The 15,831-nt window shown below is 48.1% G+C and overlaps 5 protein-coding genes across 5 annotated transcripts; 3 read left to right on the top strand and 2 right to left on the bottom strand.

Annotated features, from left to right (window-relative positions):
* Window positions 1–861: 861 nt before the first annotated feature.
* On the top strand, window positions 862–5,007 carry T310_10030 (Secretion pathway protein Sls2/Rcy1; the record flags this gene model as incomplete). The annotated part of the gene is made up of 8 exons (XM_013467540.1): window positions 862–967; window positions 1,024–2,439; window positions 2,474–3,290; window positions 3,345–3,611; window positions 3,818–3,886; window positions 4,086–4,137; window positions 4,488–4,718; window positions 4,996–5,007. The coding sequence occupies 8 exons, from the start codon at window positions 862–864 to the stop codon at window positions 5,005–5,007; spliced, it is 2,970 nt and encodes a 989-aa protein (XP_013322994.1).
* Window positions 5,008–5,809: 802 nt separating this feature from the next.
* T310_10029 (uncharacterized protein) lies at window positions 5,810–7,678 on the top strand (the record flags this gene model as incomplete). Its single annotated transcript, XM_013467539.1, has 5 exons — window positions 5,810–5,923; window positions 6,156–6,170; window positions 6,298–6,716; window positions 6,947–7,228; window positions 7,318–7,678. 5 exons carry the CDS (start codon window positions 5,810–5,812, stop codon window positions 7,676–7,678), a joined length of 1,191 nt encoding a protein of 396 aa, XP_013322993.1.
* Window positions 7,679–7,914: 236 nt separating this feature from the next.
* Window positions 7,915–9,151, bottom strand: T310_10028 (SesB-related regulatory protein; the record flags this gene model as incomplete). The annotated part of the gene is made up of 5 exons (XM_013467538.1): window positions 7,915–7,919; window positions 7,971–8,277; window positions 8,340–8,609; window positions 8,747–8,784; window positions 9,139–9,151. 5 exons carry the CDS (start codon window positions 9,149–9,151, stop codon window positions 7,915–7,917), a joined length of 633 nt encoding a protein of 210 aa, XP_013322992.1.
* Window positions 9,152–10,791: 1,640 nt separating this feature from the next.
* On the bottom strand, window positions 10,792–12,473 carry T310_10027 (Notchless-like WD40 repeat-containing protein; the record flags this gene model as incomplete). Its single annotated transcript, XM_013467537.1, has 3 exons — window positions 10,792–11,035; window positions 11,092–12,170; window positions 12,249–12,473. 3 exons carry the CDS (start codon window positions 12,471–12,473, stop codon window positions 10,792–10,794), a joined length of 1,548 nt encoding a protein of 515 aa, XP_013322991.1.
* Window positions 12,474–12,742: 269 nt separating this feature from the next.
* On the top strand, window positions 12,743–15,608 carry T310_10026 (DNA mismatch repair protein; the record flags this gene model as incomplete). The annotated part of the gene is made up of 5 exons (XM_013467536.1): window positions 12,743–13,249; window positions 13,300–13,608; window positions 13,644–13,913; window positions 14,135–14,222; window positions 14,269–15,608. 5 exons carry the CDS (start codon window positions 12,743–12,745, stop codon window positions 15,606–15,608), a joined length of 2,514 nt encoding a protein of 837 aa, XP_013322990.1.
* Window positions 15,609–15,831: the final 223 nt, after the last annotated feature.

Genomic DNA, 15,831 nt, shown 5'->3' with positions numbered 1-15,831 from the left:
GGCTGGACGACCGGCCTTGGCCATCCTCGGCGAAAACCGCGCCGGCTCTCCCTCTCGTCCATGCCACGAGGACGGCATGCCTGGTTGCAGTGCCTTCGACGAGGTCATTGAGCAGTTATAGAAGCATCGTCGATGTCAATTGACTTCGAGAATTACGACTATCAGAAAAGCCACCCATGAAAGCCCGAGACGTCCAGGTACATCCTCATACGACCTAGGATAGCTCTCTAAGAGATGGCAGTTGATATCATGCCTCGAGCAGCCCACAGTTGAACGAGACCTCTTGCAACCAAAGACATGTCCATACAGAAGTCTCTCCCACTACGCATTATTATTTGGGAGCGTCCAATACTCATAATGTCACACATGTATCCACCTAGTGGCTCGCTGATATCCTAGATCCCGCCTCTCTTTGGCCAGACGTAAAATGACACCAGCAGGATTCATCCAAAGCCCAGATGCTAATGAGTTTCACTTGCAATTCGAGTTCAGTCATGCCAGCAACTCGTTAGATGGTGAGGCTGTCAAGTATAACGCCTAACTGGGATATGAGCCAATAGGGGCATTTTGCCGCTCATGCCCGCCTTCTTCCTGACTGCAGCTTCAACAGTTGTTTTGAAGCCATTGACCACTCTAGCGCCTTGGACTTTGCTTCTTTTCTGCTCTTTTCTATACTTCAAAGATGACGGATCCGGATCCGTAAAGAGAGTCATACGATCTTCTATATTCTAGAGATAGTTTATCCAACAATACCAGCGGTCACTTTGTCGACCCAGCGAGGCCATCGTCCGCCGCAACACCCCTCTTGCGACAAGAATTTCCACCGCTTGTCCTTCCCAATGTCTTTTCGAGAGAGGCAACATGTCGAACGTCAAGAAACCCCCGGTGTTTATCGGCCCGCGCCGAGACGTCGTGGCTTCGCTGAAGATGGCTTCGATGGAGTTTTCGAAGCCAGCTCTTCCTGCCGGTATGCGGTCTGCTGTATTGATTCAACGGGCTCTGAAAGAAGCTAATATAACGTAGAGATAATGTCTCTGGTCTTGGATTATGTGGGGCCAACAGATCTTATCAGGATCGCACAAACATCGAAGCGGATGCGGGAAATGGCATACGATGATACAAGATGGGTGCAGAGACTGAAGCTCATGGGTTGCTGGGACGAACTGCAAGCAAGAAAACTATCAGAGCAGGCGGCTATCATGACTGGTCTCCCACAAGGGACAGGAGGTGTAGTATTGAATGGGGAGAAGCCCATCGCGAATGGAACAGAACACCAGTCCCATGACCGGAAAGCCTCGACGTCTGACGGCTTTGATCCAACACCGATATCATCTGTGGGAAATTTGGAGCAATCTGTAACTTCCACACAAGACAGTGCACTGGTGGTATTGAAAAACGTCAAGTCAATCCGTGGGCAGGCGCGCCAGGAGTATGGGAAGGTTCATGCTGCTTTATCGCCGTTCTACGAGGACATTGCAAATTCAGGAGGCTCAACGGAGAGCTTGGTTTTCAAGAGGTACACTGAGCCAGAGAGTCAGGCTCAGATGCTTTCTCAACTGCAGGCATTCGCAAAGAGTGACAATACTCAAGGCTGGTACGAGAGAGAACAGCGGCTTCGTATGGCTGTCTCGTTGTTCGAGACCGCGGCTCTCAAAGAGTTTCGAAATGGCTATGAATCGGACGATATTGACGTTCTCATGCGGAGATATGCACACGTGCTGTGGATACTCAATGGGGGTCAGTCTGCAATTGACCTGTTTATCCATCATAATCATCTTATAACCCGGAAATCCGACTACGGTAATGTCATGGATTGTATTGATACATCAACGGGGACTGTGAAACTCGAGCATACGCAAGCATTCCTCACGCGCTTTGGAGTGGCTTACAATGAAGAGATCTCGATTATCAACCGAGCGTTTCCGCCCAGTCTAGACGTTGTTACCCCGTTTCTCGAAAAGGTCGGCAGCGATGTTTTATCTCCGTTCTTGACCGCACTATTTGATGAACTACACCGAGTGAATATTGAGTCATATTTGAAGGCGGTCTCTGGAACGTTTGTGCAATGCTTTAACCTCATGAAAGATCTGCGACCTAGTCAGAGTGACAATGAAGGCTTACACGAGGCTGTGATACCTGTCCTTCGTCAAATTTACGAACCTCATATCGACCTCTATCTAGCGGAGGAGCTGGACTTCTTCCGACAAGGTTGTGACACCGCAGTCCGGGACTGGGACAGACAACTCTCCGAACAGGCCGCATCGACAGAATCTCTTCTGATGTCCAACGTCAATCGACAAGCAGACAAGAAAGACTTCCTTTCTTCTTTCAAGAAAGTGGTTATGATGCCAGTGAACATTCTTCCTACGTTCTCCAGCAAACCCAGCGGCCAGAAAGCGGAGGAGGAGCCCAAGGGCGGCCCCCCTCCCTCTAAAAAGTGTGTCTCGATTCTCTACCGTTTCACCTGCCCCAGTTTCATTGCCAGAGGCTCCAACGGATGAGCTTGCTGCAAAAGCTGCCATCATGAACATGAAATTGGAGGGTATCCGCTCGCTTTTTAGCATCGAGGTTGCCTTGAGTTTGGTCCATGCTGCCAAAGCCAGCCTTGAACGTGCTGCACAGTTTGTGAAGCTTGGTGGTGAATACGGGGATGCTGCCAAGCAGCAATGCAAAGGCATATTTGTGTCTCTTCTCCACATCCTGGGCCATCGTCACGTTATCGAAGGGTTTGACAAGGCGGTGGACCATCTGTCCAACTACCGACCTCGAGAGCAAGGCGAGCGTGACGAGTCCAATGTCAAACCCTTAGTGACCTTTCTTGAGCTGGTTAACGTGGGAGATCTCATCCTCCAGATGATGGACGTGTTCTACGAACAGGAACTTGTCGGTACGAAGTTGACGGACCGGAACGACTTTCTTGACCCGGCTGTCAAAGCGAAGAAGAAATTCGAACAGATGCTGGACGAACGGGTGGCGTCTGGACTGAACAAGGGAATTGATGTGCTCATGGAGGAGGTGGACTACCTCCTGGCCACGAAACAGTTGAGCACCGACTTTAACCCAGAGGCCTCGATGAATCCACAGCGGCAGACAATGGATGTTGGTGTCAGCGAGGCTGCTCTTGCGGTGGTTGACGTTGTCTCGTCGCATACCCAGATGCTGGTGGGGAGCACAGACAAGAGCACGCTCGATGTGTTCAACCAGGAAGTTGGGCTACGGCTCTTCGCGGCGATTTGCAAACATCTCAAGCGCCAGCGGGTTAGTGTGGAAGGGTCTCTGAAACTGATCAGGTAAGCCTAAAGACCCGTTTTGTTCAACGTCGAGATTACTGACGTCAAGATCAGCGATATGAACCATTATTTCAAATTCATCCAGACGTTCAAGAACAACGAACTTCTTCTCTATTTCAAGGCTCTTCGAGAGCTGTCCCAGATCTATCTCGTGGATCCATCCGACGCCAAGGAGCTAGCTACCATAATTGCCGATGCGGATCGGTTCTACGGCATCTTCCGGGCGGAAGAGGTTTACGAATTCGCTGAACGGCGGGCCGACTGGTTCCAAGTGCGACGGGATGTCGAGCGAGCCATGTATGGTGTTGGATGCAGCGTGATGTAGGCGCAAGCCCGCATTTTGGAGATTCGAATTTCTATATATATATGCCTTGATGATATGACACAGTATATATATAACGTACTTGCTACGAGTTGGTGAGTTTCCATCCGGTGCATAGCGACAGTGACGCCGAGTTAGATCTCTACCCCTCATGATTTTTTTGTTGTCTTATAAACTATATAGTTTATGAGTGATGACAGGATAGTATACCCTACTGGAATGACATTACCTGTATATACGAGGTGAATGGCTCGATTTTAATTTATGAAGGGAAGTGAGTCCAGTTTGACGCATGTGTTAATTAAAGAGGTCTCTCCTGTGGTAGCCAATCGCCAGTCATGTCCACTAGATGATTAACCTCAGCACGTACTGAAACACTAGAATGAGTCCTGGAAAAAGTCACAACCAACCAACCATGTGAGAACACCATCAGTTTAGTGTGGAAATTGCGATAATCCTGACAAATATTCCAGTGATTCATCGATGACTCTTCTATGGTATGCTGCTATTTTTGGCACCGATACAGTAAGTAGGTACCTGATCTGATCAGATGGGGTCTGAGAACATATATATATTATTTTACGGGTTGTACTCAGACTTTGTTTTTATTCTTTAGATGACTGTTTTTCATAACTACTGCAAGTGTCGGATCCAGGAATGGAACCCGTTTCTATGATGTCCGTTCTATGACCCTACTAATTTATATGCATGAACGGCTAACCATCATTATTCATTACTCATCACCGACAACCTACCTAATCTCATGACATCTCACCATGTTGTATACACACATGACCTTCACAAGAGATTCATTCTGGAAGGCTCAAATCTATTTATCTACACTTTTTTACCGTTCTATCTTATGATGATCCTAGATGTGGGGAGTAATCTCATATTCCCTTTTTTCTCTATTTACCATCCAGCATCTTTATATTTGTGTGCCGCTCATCTGCGGACAGCAAGCACAAGCAATAACCACTACTACCACTGTTCAAGCCGCGGCACAGTGCTCAACATTTTTGTCTTCATCATATACTTCACCATCCGAATTTCGAAACGAAGTACTCGACAGCACCAACTACTATCGCCACCTAGACAATGCCGAAGTGAGTAGATTGGATTTGGCATGACTATGCTCTTGGAAGGCTTCTTTCTAGTTGCTTAACCATAGTGCTCGTTTTAGAATGGTCTATACAAGATCGAGCTAAACTGCTCCCAAGGTATCACGACTGGAGACTTAGGCATAAGCCCGCGCTTGCTAGTATAGGGACCCTAGGTGTATAGTTTTCTACCAGATTAATTATTCTTTCTTCCCGATTGTTGGTTCTTAATTGTGAAGAAACCCACCTCTAGATGGTTTTCTAGACTTTACTACCCTAACAGGTCACTTATTAAGTGGAAGTGTCTGTACTTCGTCAAGCACTTCGGGGAAATATTGGCCAACGTCTTGGGTTGGGGAATAAGTCTAGTACTTTTTTTTTAAAGTGAAATGAAAAGTTACCCAGCTTATTATCTCATTGTAAGAATTTTGGCCAAAGAAATACTGAAAAAAACATACTTTCTTTAATAATCCATCTTACAGGGTTCCGACTTGCAGAATGAGGCTCCGACCTAGCCTCGTTCGACCTAACAGGTATTTTATTAAGACATCATCTCCTCTTCAGTTTCGGTATTACTACTTAGGTAGATGTCTTAACTGCCACACCCAAAGCTTATTTTCGAATCGTCCTGACGAATTATAATACAACTCAGCCGGTCCTAGCATGCCTGTGCCACCCAGATTTGTTCTTGTCATGCAAACCGGTGCACTGTAGACGAATTAGCCCGGAGCTTACGGCTTAGCAGCCTTGTTCAGCGCATGCAGATATATTGAAAGGGGAAGAGAATTTATTTGGATTGGCCCGTGGAACCCATAGTTTGGTGAGGGGGGACCAGGGGGGAAGAGGGAGAGAGGGGGGCTGAGTGAGATGAATCCTTTCAGCAAAGCCTCAGCCTTATACAGTCATTTCAACAACCCATTGCAACAAACCTGTCCAGTATATATAACCGGGGCGCAAGGAACCAACAAAATGCCTGTTGTATACCCCTCATCTGGCTGTGGCCAAACTGGTCAGTGGAGTTTTAGCGCAACACCCTCTTGCACACATCAATTGTGTTATCTTTGGAACTTGGATCGTTTATTGCTCTTGTCATTATCATGTCTGAACCGCTGGCAAAGACTGCCTCCAAGTCATCGGACAAAGACGTGTCCGCTGTCCCTAACCTGAAACGAAAAGACGGCAATGACCCGGACGATGAAGATAGGCGAGAGGTAGTGATGAATAGTACCCAGTGTTTGATCCAAGCGCATCTGTTTGGAATCCACTGATCATGATAACAGCCTTTGGACTCGTCTTTTCAGCATTTTGAAAAGTCGAACATGGTTCGGGGCGGGCAAATCGTGTATGGTGGTCAGAGATTTGGTAGGTGGGAATCTTTCCTTAGCTCCTTCCTGCTTGCTGCCATCGATGGTCATCTCTATCTTATTGACAACTACTGCACAGAGCATAACATCTACAGTAAGTGGCATCAGGTCCACTGGCTACATTGTGTCACAGTCGTATACGACCCTATTGACGCTTCTAATACGGTGATATAGTTCAACAGAGTTCGTTGTCCACAGAAGAAACGCTGGAAGTATGACAGTTGTTTGGAGAAGTCACTGATCGTTGCACAGGTGTCGAAGATAGCCTGTCAATAGACGCGGACATTCCCGACTTTGCCAACAATGTCACCAATTTCTTTAACCTAGTTAGCAACGTTCACTATCGTTGGAAAAAGGCTTGCGGTGGCACCCAGGTTACCAAGCAGCTGGCTGCGCTGAAAACGCTCCTTTCCCGGGTTGAAGCGGAGGCGAGGTCGCCGCAATCACTTTTTGCGCGCAACCCAAAACATCTTGAGTGGTGGAATAACTTTTCGAAAGAGTGTCACGATACGATTGCGAATTTGGAAAAGGTTCTAGAGAAGCACAAGGACCTGGGCAGGAATCCTAAACGGAACTGGGAGCGGATACAACGGAAAGAAGAGAATGTGTCCGACCTTCTCCAGATCCTGAAGAGGAAGAGGTCGGAGTTGAAGGACCAGCTTGTGTTGCTCGGGATAAATTCCCAAGGGCGTGTGGAGCACGAAACCCTGCCTAACATTTTCAAGAAAATAGTCGAGATTACCAGGATTTTAATTCCTCATCTAGCGGGCACTAATCGTTCGATTATGGATACACTTCATCTCAGTATACAAATCGATATCGGGGTTACCGTACGAATCAGCCCTTCGACTCATCTAACTCCTCACCCAGGTATTCTCATCCGGATCATCCACAAGCCTCTACCAGGGAGCGAACTCGCCCTTCTGACAATACCGAATTCAACCGTGAAAACACAAACTCGACTGGGTGTTCAACATGTTCATCTCCGTCGCCTGGATTCACTCAGCGTGACAAGTCCGGCAAGGAACGCAGACTCATCACCTGGGAGAAGCTGCCTGAATCGGAACTGCATCCACTGAATGAAAAACAAAAACTGCCTGAAGGCTGGGACTGGAGAATCGACGAGAATAATCGACTGTTTTACGTGGACACGTACGCTCGGGGGAGGAGAAGCGGTGTTTCTGGAAACCGCCCCAGAAAGAAAAAGACATCGAGCATATACTACCTCCTGGCTGGGACAGGCACTGTACAATATTTGGGCGGATCTTTTGGAAACATCGAGCGTCAAAAATAGTGTCCTACAAGCATCCGGCCCTTTGTAGACAATTCATGCACAAACGTGGAGAACTATTCCTTCTTCGACAGAATGAAGGAGGAAGAAGAGTGTTCACGAAATGGACTCCCGCCGACTCAACAGAGTATAGGATCGATGATGAAGAGGTGGCCTGCCAGATAGAGAGCTCTGTCTGGAAAGATGGATTATCAGACGAAGCTGTCAAAGTTCGTGGAGAGCTGTGGTGGGGGAATTTCTCTTTGCAAGAACGACGTTTGAGGCTGACACCGCGTTCTCGTCATTCAAGTGAGCCGATTTTCCGCGACTGAGCTTTGGGGTCGCAGTTATTCTGCTTCCATGACATAAAGTCTGAGACCAGAATACAATACACATCGTCTATTTTACTAAACTGTGGATTTTGCCTCAGAAAGATATTATAGATGTTGTCTTCAGGGTCAGTCTAAAGCCCAAGTAGGGAGATTACATCGCCACTTGAGTATCCCAGATATCTCCTTGCGATGTTTATCGATTTAGTCCGTCACTTACTCGATTATCGCAGTTGCATTTACCCTAGGTCAAGTCAGCACTGTCGTGAACAGAAATACACATATTTCAACATACCAAATCTCATACCACCATAGACAACTTGATTACCTCCGTACACCAGATTGGACCGTATAATCTTGGTGTACCGACCAAGGTCTCTGTTCTCACCATCGCCATTCCGAGATACTCCTTGCTCGCGTATGACGATGCGTTCTGCAGCCACGGGTCCTGGAGCTAACTCCTTAATCCATCTCCGAAGCTCGCCTACGATGCTCACAAAGCCCGGGTCATCCTCGGTCTCGAATCTAGTCATATCCATATGGTTACTGTGGATTCCAATGGAGGTGTACCCGGGAAGAGTGGCAGCGCGCTTCGGAACAATCTGAACAGTGCATAAGCAGTCAGCATGCGTTGCGGACACAGGGTATGCTTGTTATCTTTCACCTCGTCCATGCCCGGTAGAGGCAGCTCTTCGTAAAAACAGGTAATGGCGATGGGATGTGCTCCATCGTTGACCCGTGCTCTCAGCATAGAATGGAAGTCGATCTGGATCCGTTCCAGCACTTCAGAATCGGCCCGAAGCACCTGGATAATCTGCGAATTGGTCTGTTTGATCAGCCCGATCAATTTGGCCAAACCTTCGGCCCACTGTGCAAAGCCAGAACCGGAATGCGGCGTGCCGAGAAAGATGATACCGTGGGTGCGGCGAAGGATCTGCTGAAGGTGTCTTTCAGGACTTCCTCGCGACGACAAGAGAGCCTATCGCCGGGCGAGTCAGCAGGTATTATATCCCGGCAAGTTGGAGGATTCATTTGCTGAGCGAACATCCTCACACACAAGGCCACCCATACTATGCGCGACGAATATGATGGGGCGATCATTCTGCAGACTGGTCAGGAATGTTCTTTTCTTTCGCTATGCCTTGAGATTGAGAGATCATTATGGTGTCATCCTCCTCTCGGCACGTCGCTATGGCAGCCAGCAAGTTCCGAGAGTGGTCACCAATCCTGTTCTTCGAGACCAAAGCCCTCCAGTCGACGATACGGGCGTCATAGCCAAAAGTGAGTATTCGAGCCTGAGGGAGCTTTTGTGGTAGAAGCGACTGGGGCCATGGCGTGAGGGCGTTTCGCGCTGTCCAGGTCCTCATCCGATCACCGGTCAGACCATGGATGAAGATAATGCTGGGCACAAGCCTCGCATTAGTAATATGCAACACTGGTGAATATCTGACGAAGTGACTTACTCAACAACAGCATTGTCGGGCTCGTAGAGTTTTTTGAGGCCGTAAGAAGAATTGCGCCGAGTAGGGCTTGGATCGTGGAACTCCCCTTCGTTGCCGTTTGTCCTTCTTTTCCGCGGGAGTAGCTGTCGTAACATCTTTGTATTTCCTTATATAAGACAGCACGCTCATATGCTAAATGGAAAAAAGGGAGCCGGGAGGTAATATCTTGCAACTAACCTAAGGGTCAGCATTGTTCTGTCTTCAGGCCTTTTTAGAACTGCCACGTTGACACCCCTCATCCGGATCAAGCTGGGCCGATATCACTAATAGTCCCTGCAATGGTGTGCTGACTTACGTGGTATATCCTTGTTGGTACAATGCAAGGCTGGGGGAGGCTGATGGTTATGGAGAGTTAGCCTGAACAAGGCTGCTCTTGCAACATGTGATCACAACAGCCTGGCAAGAAGATTGCATCTTGTGCATCCCCCACATGGGCTTTCATTTCGAATGACACAGGCTCTTTCAGCACCTTTTGAATCGTTCCAGACCAACTGCATCATGATGATCTGATTCATCACGGAAATTCCCAGTGAGGGCTGCAAAGAATGCAAACCCTACATCTCCCCCCGAACCGTCAACTACTTCAACCACGACAGTCGCCGCAGCCCACACGAGCACAGACCCAAAGGGAAAACCTGTCAAAGACGGTAGTATCAGCGGGGCCAAGAAGGATGCTGAGCAGGAATATTCTTTTATTCTCCCCATTTTTATCTCATATCGGCTCCTTATATCAGTCTTCTGCTAATATGGCACTGGCACAGCAGGAGCAAGACGCATGGGATCCTTTGAAACAGAATCCTGTTCGCCTTCCTAGCTAGGAGATGGCTGGCTGGCTAGCTTCGCCCCTGTATACGATGGTAGTAGGACTGACTATCGTGCAGTCTAGCACAGTGTCTCGGCATCAACAATTCGAAAAATCGAACTATGTGGAAGGCAAGCAGACGATCTATGGAGGAATGACGTTTCGTACGTGAAACTCATTATTAGTCTTCGTCGATTTCGGTCCAGACGTTTCTCATACATACGTTCAGAATGAGGACTCTCGGAATTCGGGATTACACTGATCCAGCAGCACCTATTATTAGCTTCGGGCGTTCTCCCAGCAGGAAAGGAAACAAGGCGGTAATCCAGATAGTCTGGAACAAACTACCTAATCAGTGTGCTTGCTGCGAAAGATGAATTGTATCAGTGCTTCGAATTCTCTACATGTCCATATGTATCTGGTAGAGATACTAAATAAACAGTCTCAGTGCGAATGGGATGATCTCAGCCGTATATGTACACAAGGTTGATGTGTATACCTCTACTAGACTTCTCAACGCTCGTCAAAGATTCACTTTAGACATAGGACCGGGAAAGATTTTTTTTTTAAAAAAAAAAGGCCAAGATAACTGCGTTGCGTTGCTCGGTTTTCACTCATCTATTCAGTTTAGGGTGTAATCTCGGTGTAACTCATGTATATTCCCAAGTCTATCTACTAGGACCACTCCAGTGTATAACAGATCTTTAACTTTTAAACGTCTCATGAGAGAAACATAATCAGAAATCGTCGGCTGCTTTTTCAGGGTATCATCGACATAATCTATACGCAATATCTCGACCCTGTTGGCGAGATCAATGCCGCCATATCTTCACCGCTTTGTCTCTGCCTCCACTGCCGACTCTTTCGCCGTCTGGGCTCCAGTCCACGGCGTAGACTTCGTCCTGGTGCCCTGGAAGATCCATGGCCAGCTTCCCCGTACGGACATCCCAGACTTTAAGAGTTGTGTCTTTGGAGGATGAGACCAAAAGACGAGAATCAGCCGAGAAGCAGCACTGATAAACGGCGCCGACGTGACCCCGCAGTGTTGTGATGAACCTGTTCCTCATCAGTAATCTGAAGATGGCATGTATCAGGTGCAAAACAGAACTTACTTCCCATCGCGGGCGTTCCATAATTTGACATGGGTGTCGAACCCCGCAGAGGCAATGTACGCCATGTCAGGAGAAAACGTGACGTGGTTCACTTCTTTCTGGTGACCCAGTAACCGAGCAATCGGCTTCGACGAGCTCTCCGGATCCCAGAGATACATGGTATAATCGTCACTTGCCGACACAAGCTTCTCTGTAATTCTGTTATTGATTGTGGCAGCTTTCTCGAATCGCTGCTTCGCCTTCTCGACCCTTTCCGCCTCTGTCTCTGGAACTTTCTTCGTGTGGTCGTAGAACGCAGTACGGAGGACAAAGTCAGTGGAGAGAGCCAGGTGGTTTACGCGGTGGGCATGCGCAGCCAACGTCTGAATGAGACTGCCATCTTTCGAACTCCACACTTTGATCGTCTTGTCATGGGAGGAAGTATATATCTTTCCTGTCCCGCCCCAGCGAACACAGGTCACTGAACCCTTGTGTCCCGTGAGGACAATATCAATCCTCTTGTTGACAACATCCCAGACGCGGACCGTCGTGTCCTTCGACGCGGAGGCCAAACGAGGCCTGCCAGACTCTTGCAGGTGATAAGGCTCCCACGCCAGACTGTTGATCCACTTAGTATGGCCCTTGAGTGGGCCTCCTAGAGGCGAGCCTTTCTTTGCATCCCACAGTCTCACCGTATTGTCCATACTCCCTGTTGCAATTATGGCGCCATTGGGAGAATAACTGACCGCCAGGACCCAGTTCGTATGACCCTTTAGTGTATGTAAAGGCGTGCCAGTTTCGCAATCCCAAATTCTAGCGGTTGAGTCACCGCTTCCAGTAACCATTGTAGCCGAGGACACGGGCGAGAACGCGGCAGCAAGGATTGCTTCTCCATGGCCGGATATTGAGGCAGAACATCGTGATACCGCCTTGACTCGAAATACTGCTTGCGGGGTGTAGTGGAGGTGGACTGTATCTTCGGTGGTTTTGATACCCGGCTTCAACAACGAATGATATAAATCCGACAAAATGTCGACAACCTGCCCATCTTCGCCTTCTGACTGATATGTGAATCTATATGGCACCCGCTCATGTTCGTCCTGCCGTGTCACAGAGGATTAGTCTCAGGTCTGGGCAGATTTGACGAAATCTTGCCGGAACAAAACATGCGTACCTACATTACCCTGGAGTGTATTCAGAAGTGTCTCAAGGTTCTTAACATTGGCATCAGCAACAGGAACAGACACTGCAGGCCCAGTCGGCGTGCCAGTGGCCTGGTCGACAAACTGGACTCGGATGCTACCCAGGTCGCTGGGGATGGTCTCGATTTCCTGTTGCTGTCGTGCCTTCTCCGCAATTTCGCGCTTTTGGCGCTTGCTCGGAGGAGGTACGAGAGTCGCCATTTTCAGGCGAGTTGAGCAGACGAAGTAATCGTAGCGAAGGAATTCGACGTTGGGGATTTTGTATGTCGGATTGTAGAAATTTTGGAGCGCCGCCCTAAACCGCTTCGGGAAATCTTATCTTATCGCCCGCGCGACTCCTTCCTTTTCGAGAACCATAACCTGCCTTCCCACTTCAGTTGTCTTGCGTCTTGCTGAAGACAATGAATTACGCCGAATGATGCCGAATTTGATTCGATTATCTGATAATAAGACCGCTGTGTGAAATCAAGATGTCCTCAGCTTATACAATAGGAACGTCCTACCCATTGGAAGACGAGACAACCACCTCCGTACGCATTGCAGACCATGCTAGTGAACGGCCATGGACAGCAAGACCAACCACAACCGCCACGAGCATTGCATCGCAGGAAGTGATATGCGCCGTCAGTGAATCCAGAGGTGTATCACCTACAGTGGGCCTTGCGTTTGTCAATCTTTCCACTTCAGAAGCAGTACTCTGTCAGATCTGTGACAGCCAATCTTATGTGAAGACCATCAACAAGATCGGGGTGTTTGAACCCAGTGAGCTCATCTTCATGAATACTGCCACTCAGTCAAAGCTTTACTGTATTGTCCAAGAGAATTTTCCAGCACTCACAATCACCTGCATTGATCGCAGGTATTGGTCTGACAGAGCTGCCCATGATTATGTGGAAATGCTTGCTTTCCCCGAAGAAATCGAGTCCATCCGGGTCTCCATGGAGGGTCACTACTTTGCCGCATGCTGTCTGGCTGCGGTAAGTCCACTCAAGCCTGTTTATTAATGTCTGAACTCATTTTCCGCAAGGTCCTGAAATACGTAGAGCTCCAGCTCTGCAAGTCATTTGCTTTCCATTCTCTTCGTATCAAATTTGAACCGTCTCAAGGTTCAATGATGATTGATCTCTCCACTATCGTTTCTTTAGAATTGATACAGAATCTTCAAAAGAGCAAGTCTCGGGACTGTCTCTTCGGACTACTCAACGAGACCCTCACACCAATGGGTTCCAGATTGCTGCGGAGTAACATTCTTCAGCCCTCTACAGAGCCGGAAAAGATTGTAGCGCGATACGATGCTCTTGAAGAGTTGAGCTCCAAGGAAGAAATGTTTTATTCTGTCAGGCAAGGTAAGATATGCAATCGACTCTGCAGTGGCGACTAATGTCTGGTCTGTGTCAGCTCTCAAAGGGTTTGTCGATTCGGACAAGGTTCTTACTTCTGTCAGTGGCCTTGCATAGCTCAAAGTGCATTGCATCCGTACTGACAAGAAAGCTTATCCTCAACCCTGTGAAATCCACATTTCACCATGTGGAGCAGTCGGTCAACCATGTCATTATGCTCAAATCATACGTGATGTCCATCAACCCAGTCTATGAAGCACTGGCCGGAGCGCAGAGTGCACTCCTGAAGAAGATAAGAGATGTTAGTTCTTCCGGAAGAAGTAAATAGGATGAAGATTTCTAAATTGTCTAGCTGTGTGCACCAGCTGGTTACCAGTCGATTCGAGACATGATTGACGGCACTCTGAATGAAGACGTAACATATCAGAGCAAACCACTTGACTTGAGAAATCAGCGTACCTACGCCATTAAAGCATGTTTCAACTGGATTCACTACCTTTAAAAATAGCTGACTTGCTGTAGGCCGGTGTGAACAGCCTTCTCGATGTTGCGAGACAGACGTATAAAGAGGCCAATGCGGATGCCACAGAGCTGGTCACAAGACTCGCAGGTCGGTCGCATGTCTGTCTGGCTAGGTTTTTCCTGACTCTGTATAGAAGTATATGACCTCTCGCTGGATCTGAAGTTCGACAGTGCGCGACAATACTACATATCTCTCTCCGTATTCGGGTTGGATGAGGGGCCTCTCCCTGATATTTTCATTAACTGCTATAGAAAGAGGGACCGCATCGAGTGCCAAACTTTGGATCTCGTCAAACTGAACCAGAGAATCACTGACGCCCACAATGAAGTGATTAATATGAGCGATCGGAGCATTCAGGAGTTGATCAGCGAAATATGCGCGGATATCTCTGGGCTTTTCAGAATCAGTGAAGCCATCGCCACCTTAGACATGTTGGCGGCTTTTGCACAGCTTGTGACGACACAGGAATATGTTCGGCCAGAATTGACCGATGTCTTGGCCATCAAGTCTGGTCGTCATCCGATTCAGGAGAAAATCCATCGAGGCAAGTTTGTACCGAACGACACCTATGCGGCACAGCAGTCGCGGTTTCAGATCATCACCGGGTGCAATATGAGCGGAAAGTCCACGTATATCCGTTCCATCGCGCTCATGACAATTATGGCACACATCGGATGCTTTGTCCCGGCGGATTATGCGTCGTTTCCTATTGTGCGTCAACTATTTGCTCGAGCAGCTGCTGTGGATGAAATTCACGCCAACGTGTCGACGTTCGCAGCTGAAATGCGCGAAATGTCATTCATCCTTCGCAACATCGACCCTCAAAGCATGGTTGTCGTAGACGAACTATGCTGTGGAACGAGTACTACAGATGGGTTGGCAATTTCGATTGCTATTGCAGAAGCTTTTGTCGATAGCCACGCACTCGTATGGTTTGCAACCCACTTTCGCGATCTCGCTCGCATTATGGCTGAGCGTAGCGGAGTCGTCAACCTTCATTTGGCGGTGCAATTATCCCCCCAGGCGGATAAAATGACCATGCTGTACAAAGTTCAAGAGGGTCATGTGCAGGAGAAGTTCTACGGGCTTGCTCTGGCAAAGGTGCTCTCATTTCCACAAGAGGTCTTGGAGACCGCGCAGATGGTCTCCACAAGACTTAACGAGATTGCTGAACGCCACGCAGCCGGATCAAAAACCCTATCGATTGCCAGAAGACGGCGACTGATCCTGCATCTGAGAGAGCGGCTTTTGCAAGCGGTAAATGGGACGATGGAGGGAGAGACGTTGCGAAGATGGTTGGAGAGACTGCAGGAGGAATTTGCATTGAAAATGGCCGCAATCGATGCCGAATCGGATGCATTCACAGGCGATGCTTGTGACAACGGGACGGTTAAGACTGACGATGGACAAGACTCCTTCCAGGCAGTTGAGGATCTGGAGTATGATAACAAGGAGATCGCATCTACTGGATGATCACCATGACCAAAGTCTTCGACCTCTCAACCTGTAATTCTGAAACAACTAACAACTTCGCATTCGAGAAAGGAAAGGAAGATTGAAAAGGGGAGGGTCATCTGAGAAGTAAAGCTGTATTAGTTATTATTGTTCATGTAGTTACTTACTTATATGGTCAAGCTCTAGGATGAATTCGTCAAATAGACCTGCACAAATAGAATACATAGGTAGAGTGTGTGAA

The sequence above is a fragment of the Rasamsonia emersonii genome (assembly GCF_000968595.1).
Source record: "Rasamsonia emersonii CBS 393.64 chromosome Unknown ctg1118621762340, whole genome shotgun sequence".
Classification (NCBI taxonomy): Eukaryota; Fungi; Ascomycota; class Eurotiomycetes; order Eurotiales; family Trichocomaceae; genus Rasamsonia; species Rasamsonia emersonii.
Note: the sequence above shows the minus strand (reverse complement) of the source record. Positions and strands in the feature narration are given on the sequence as shown.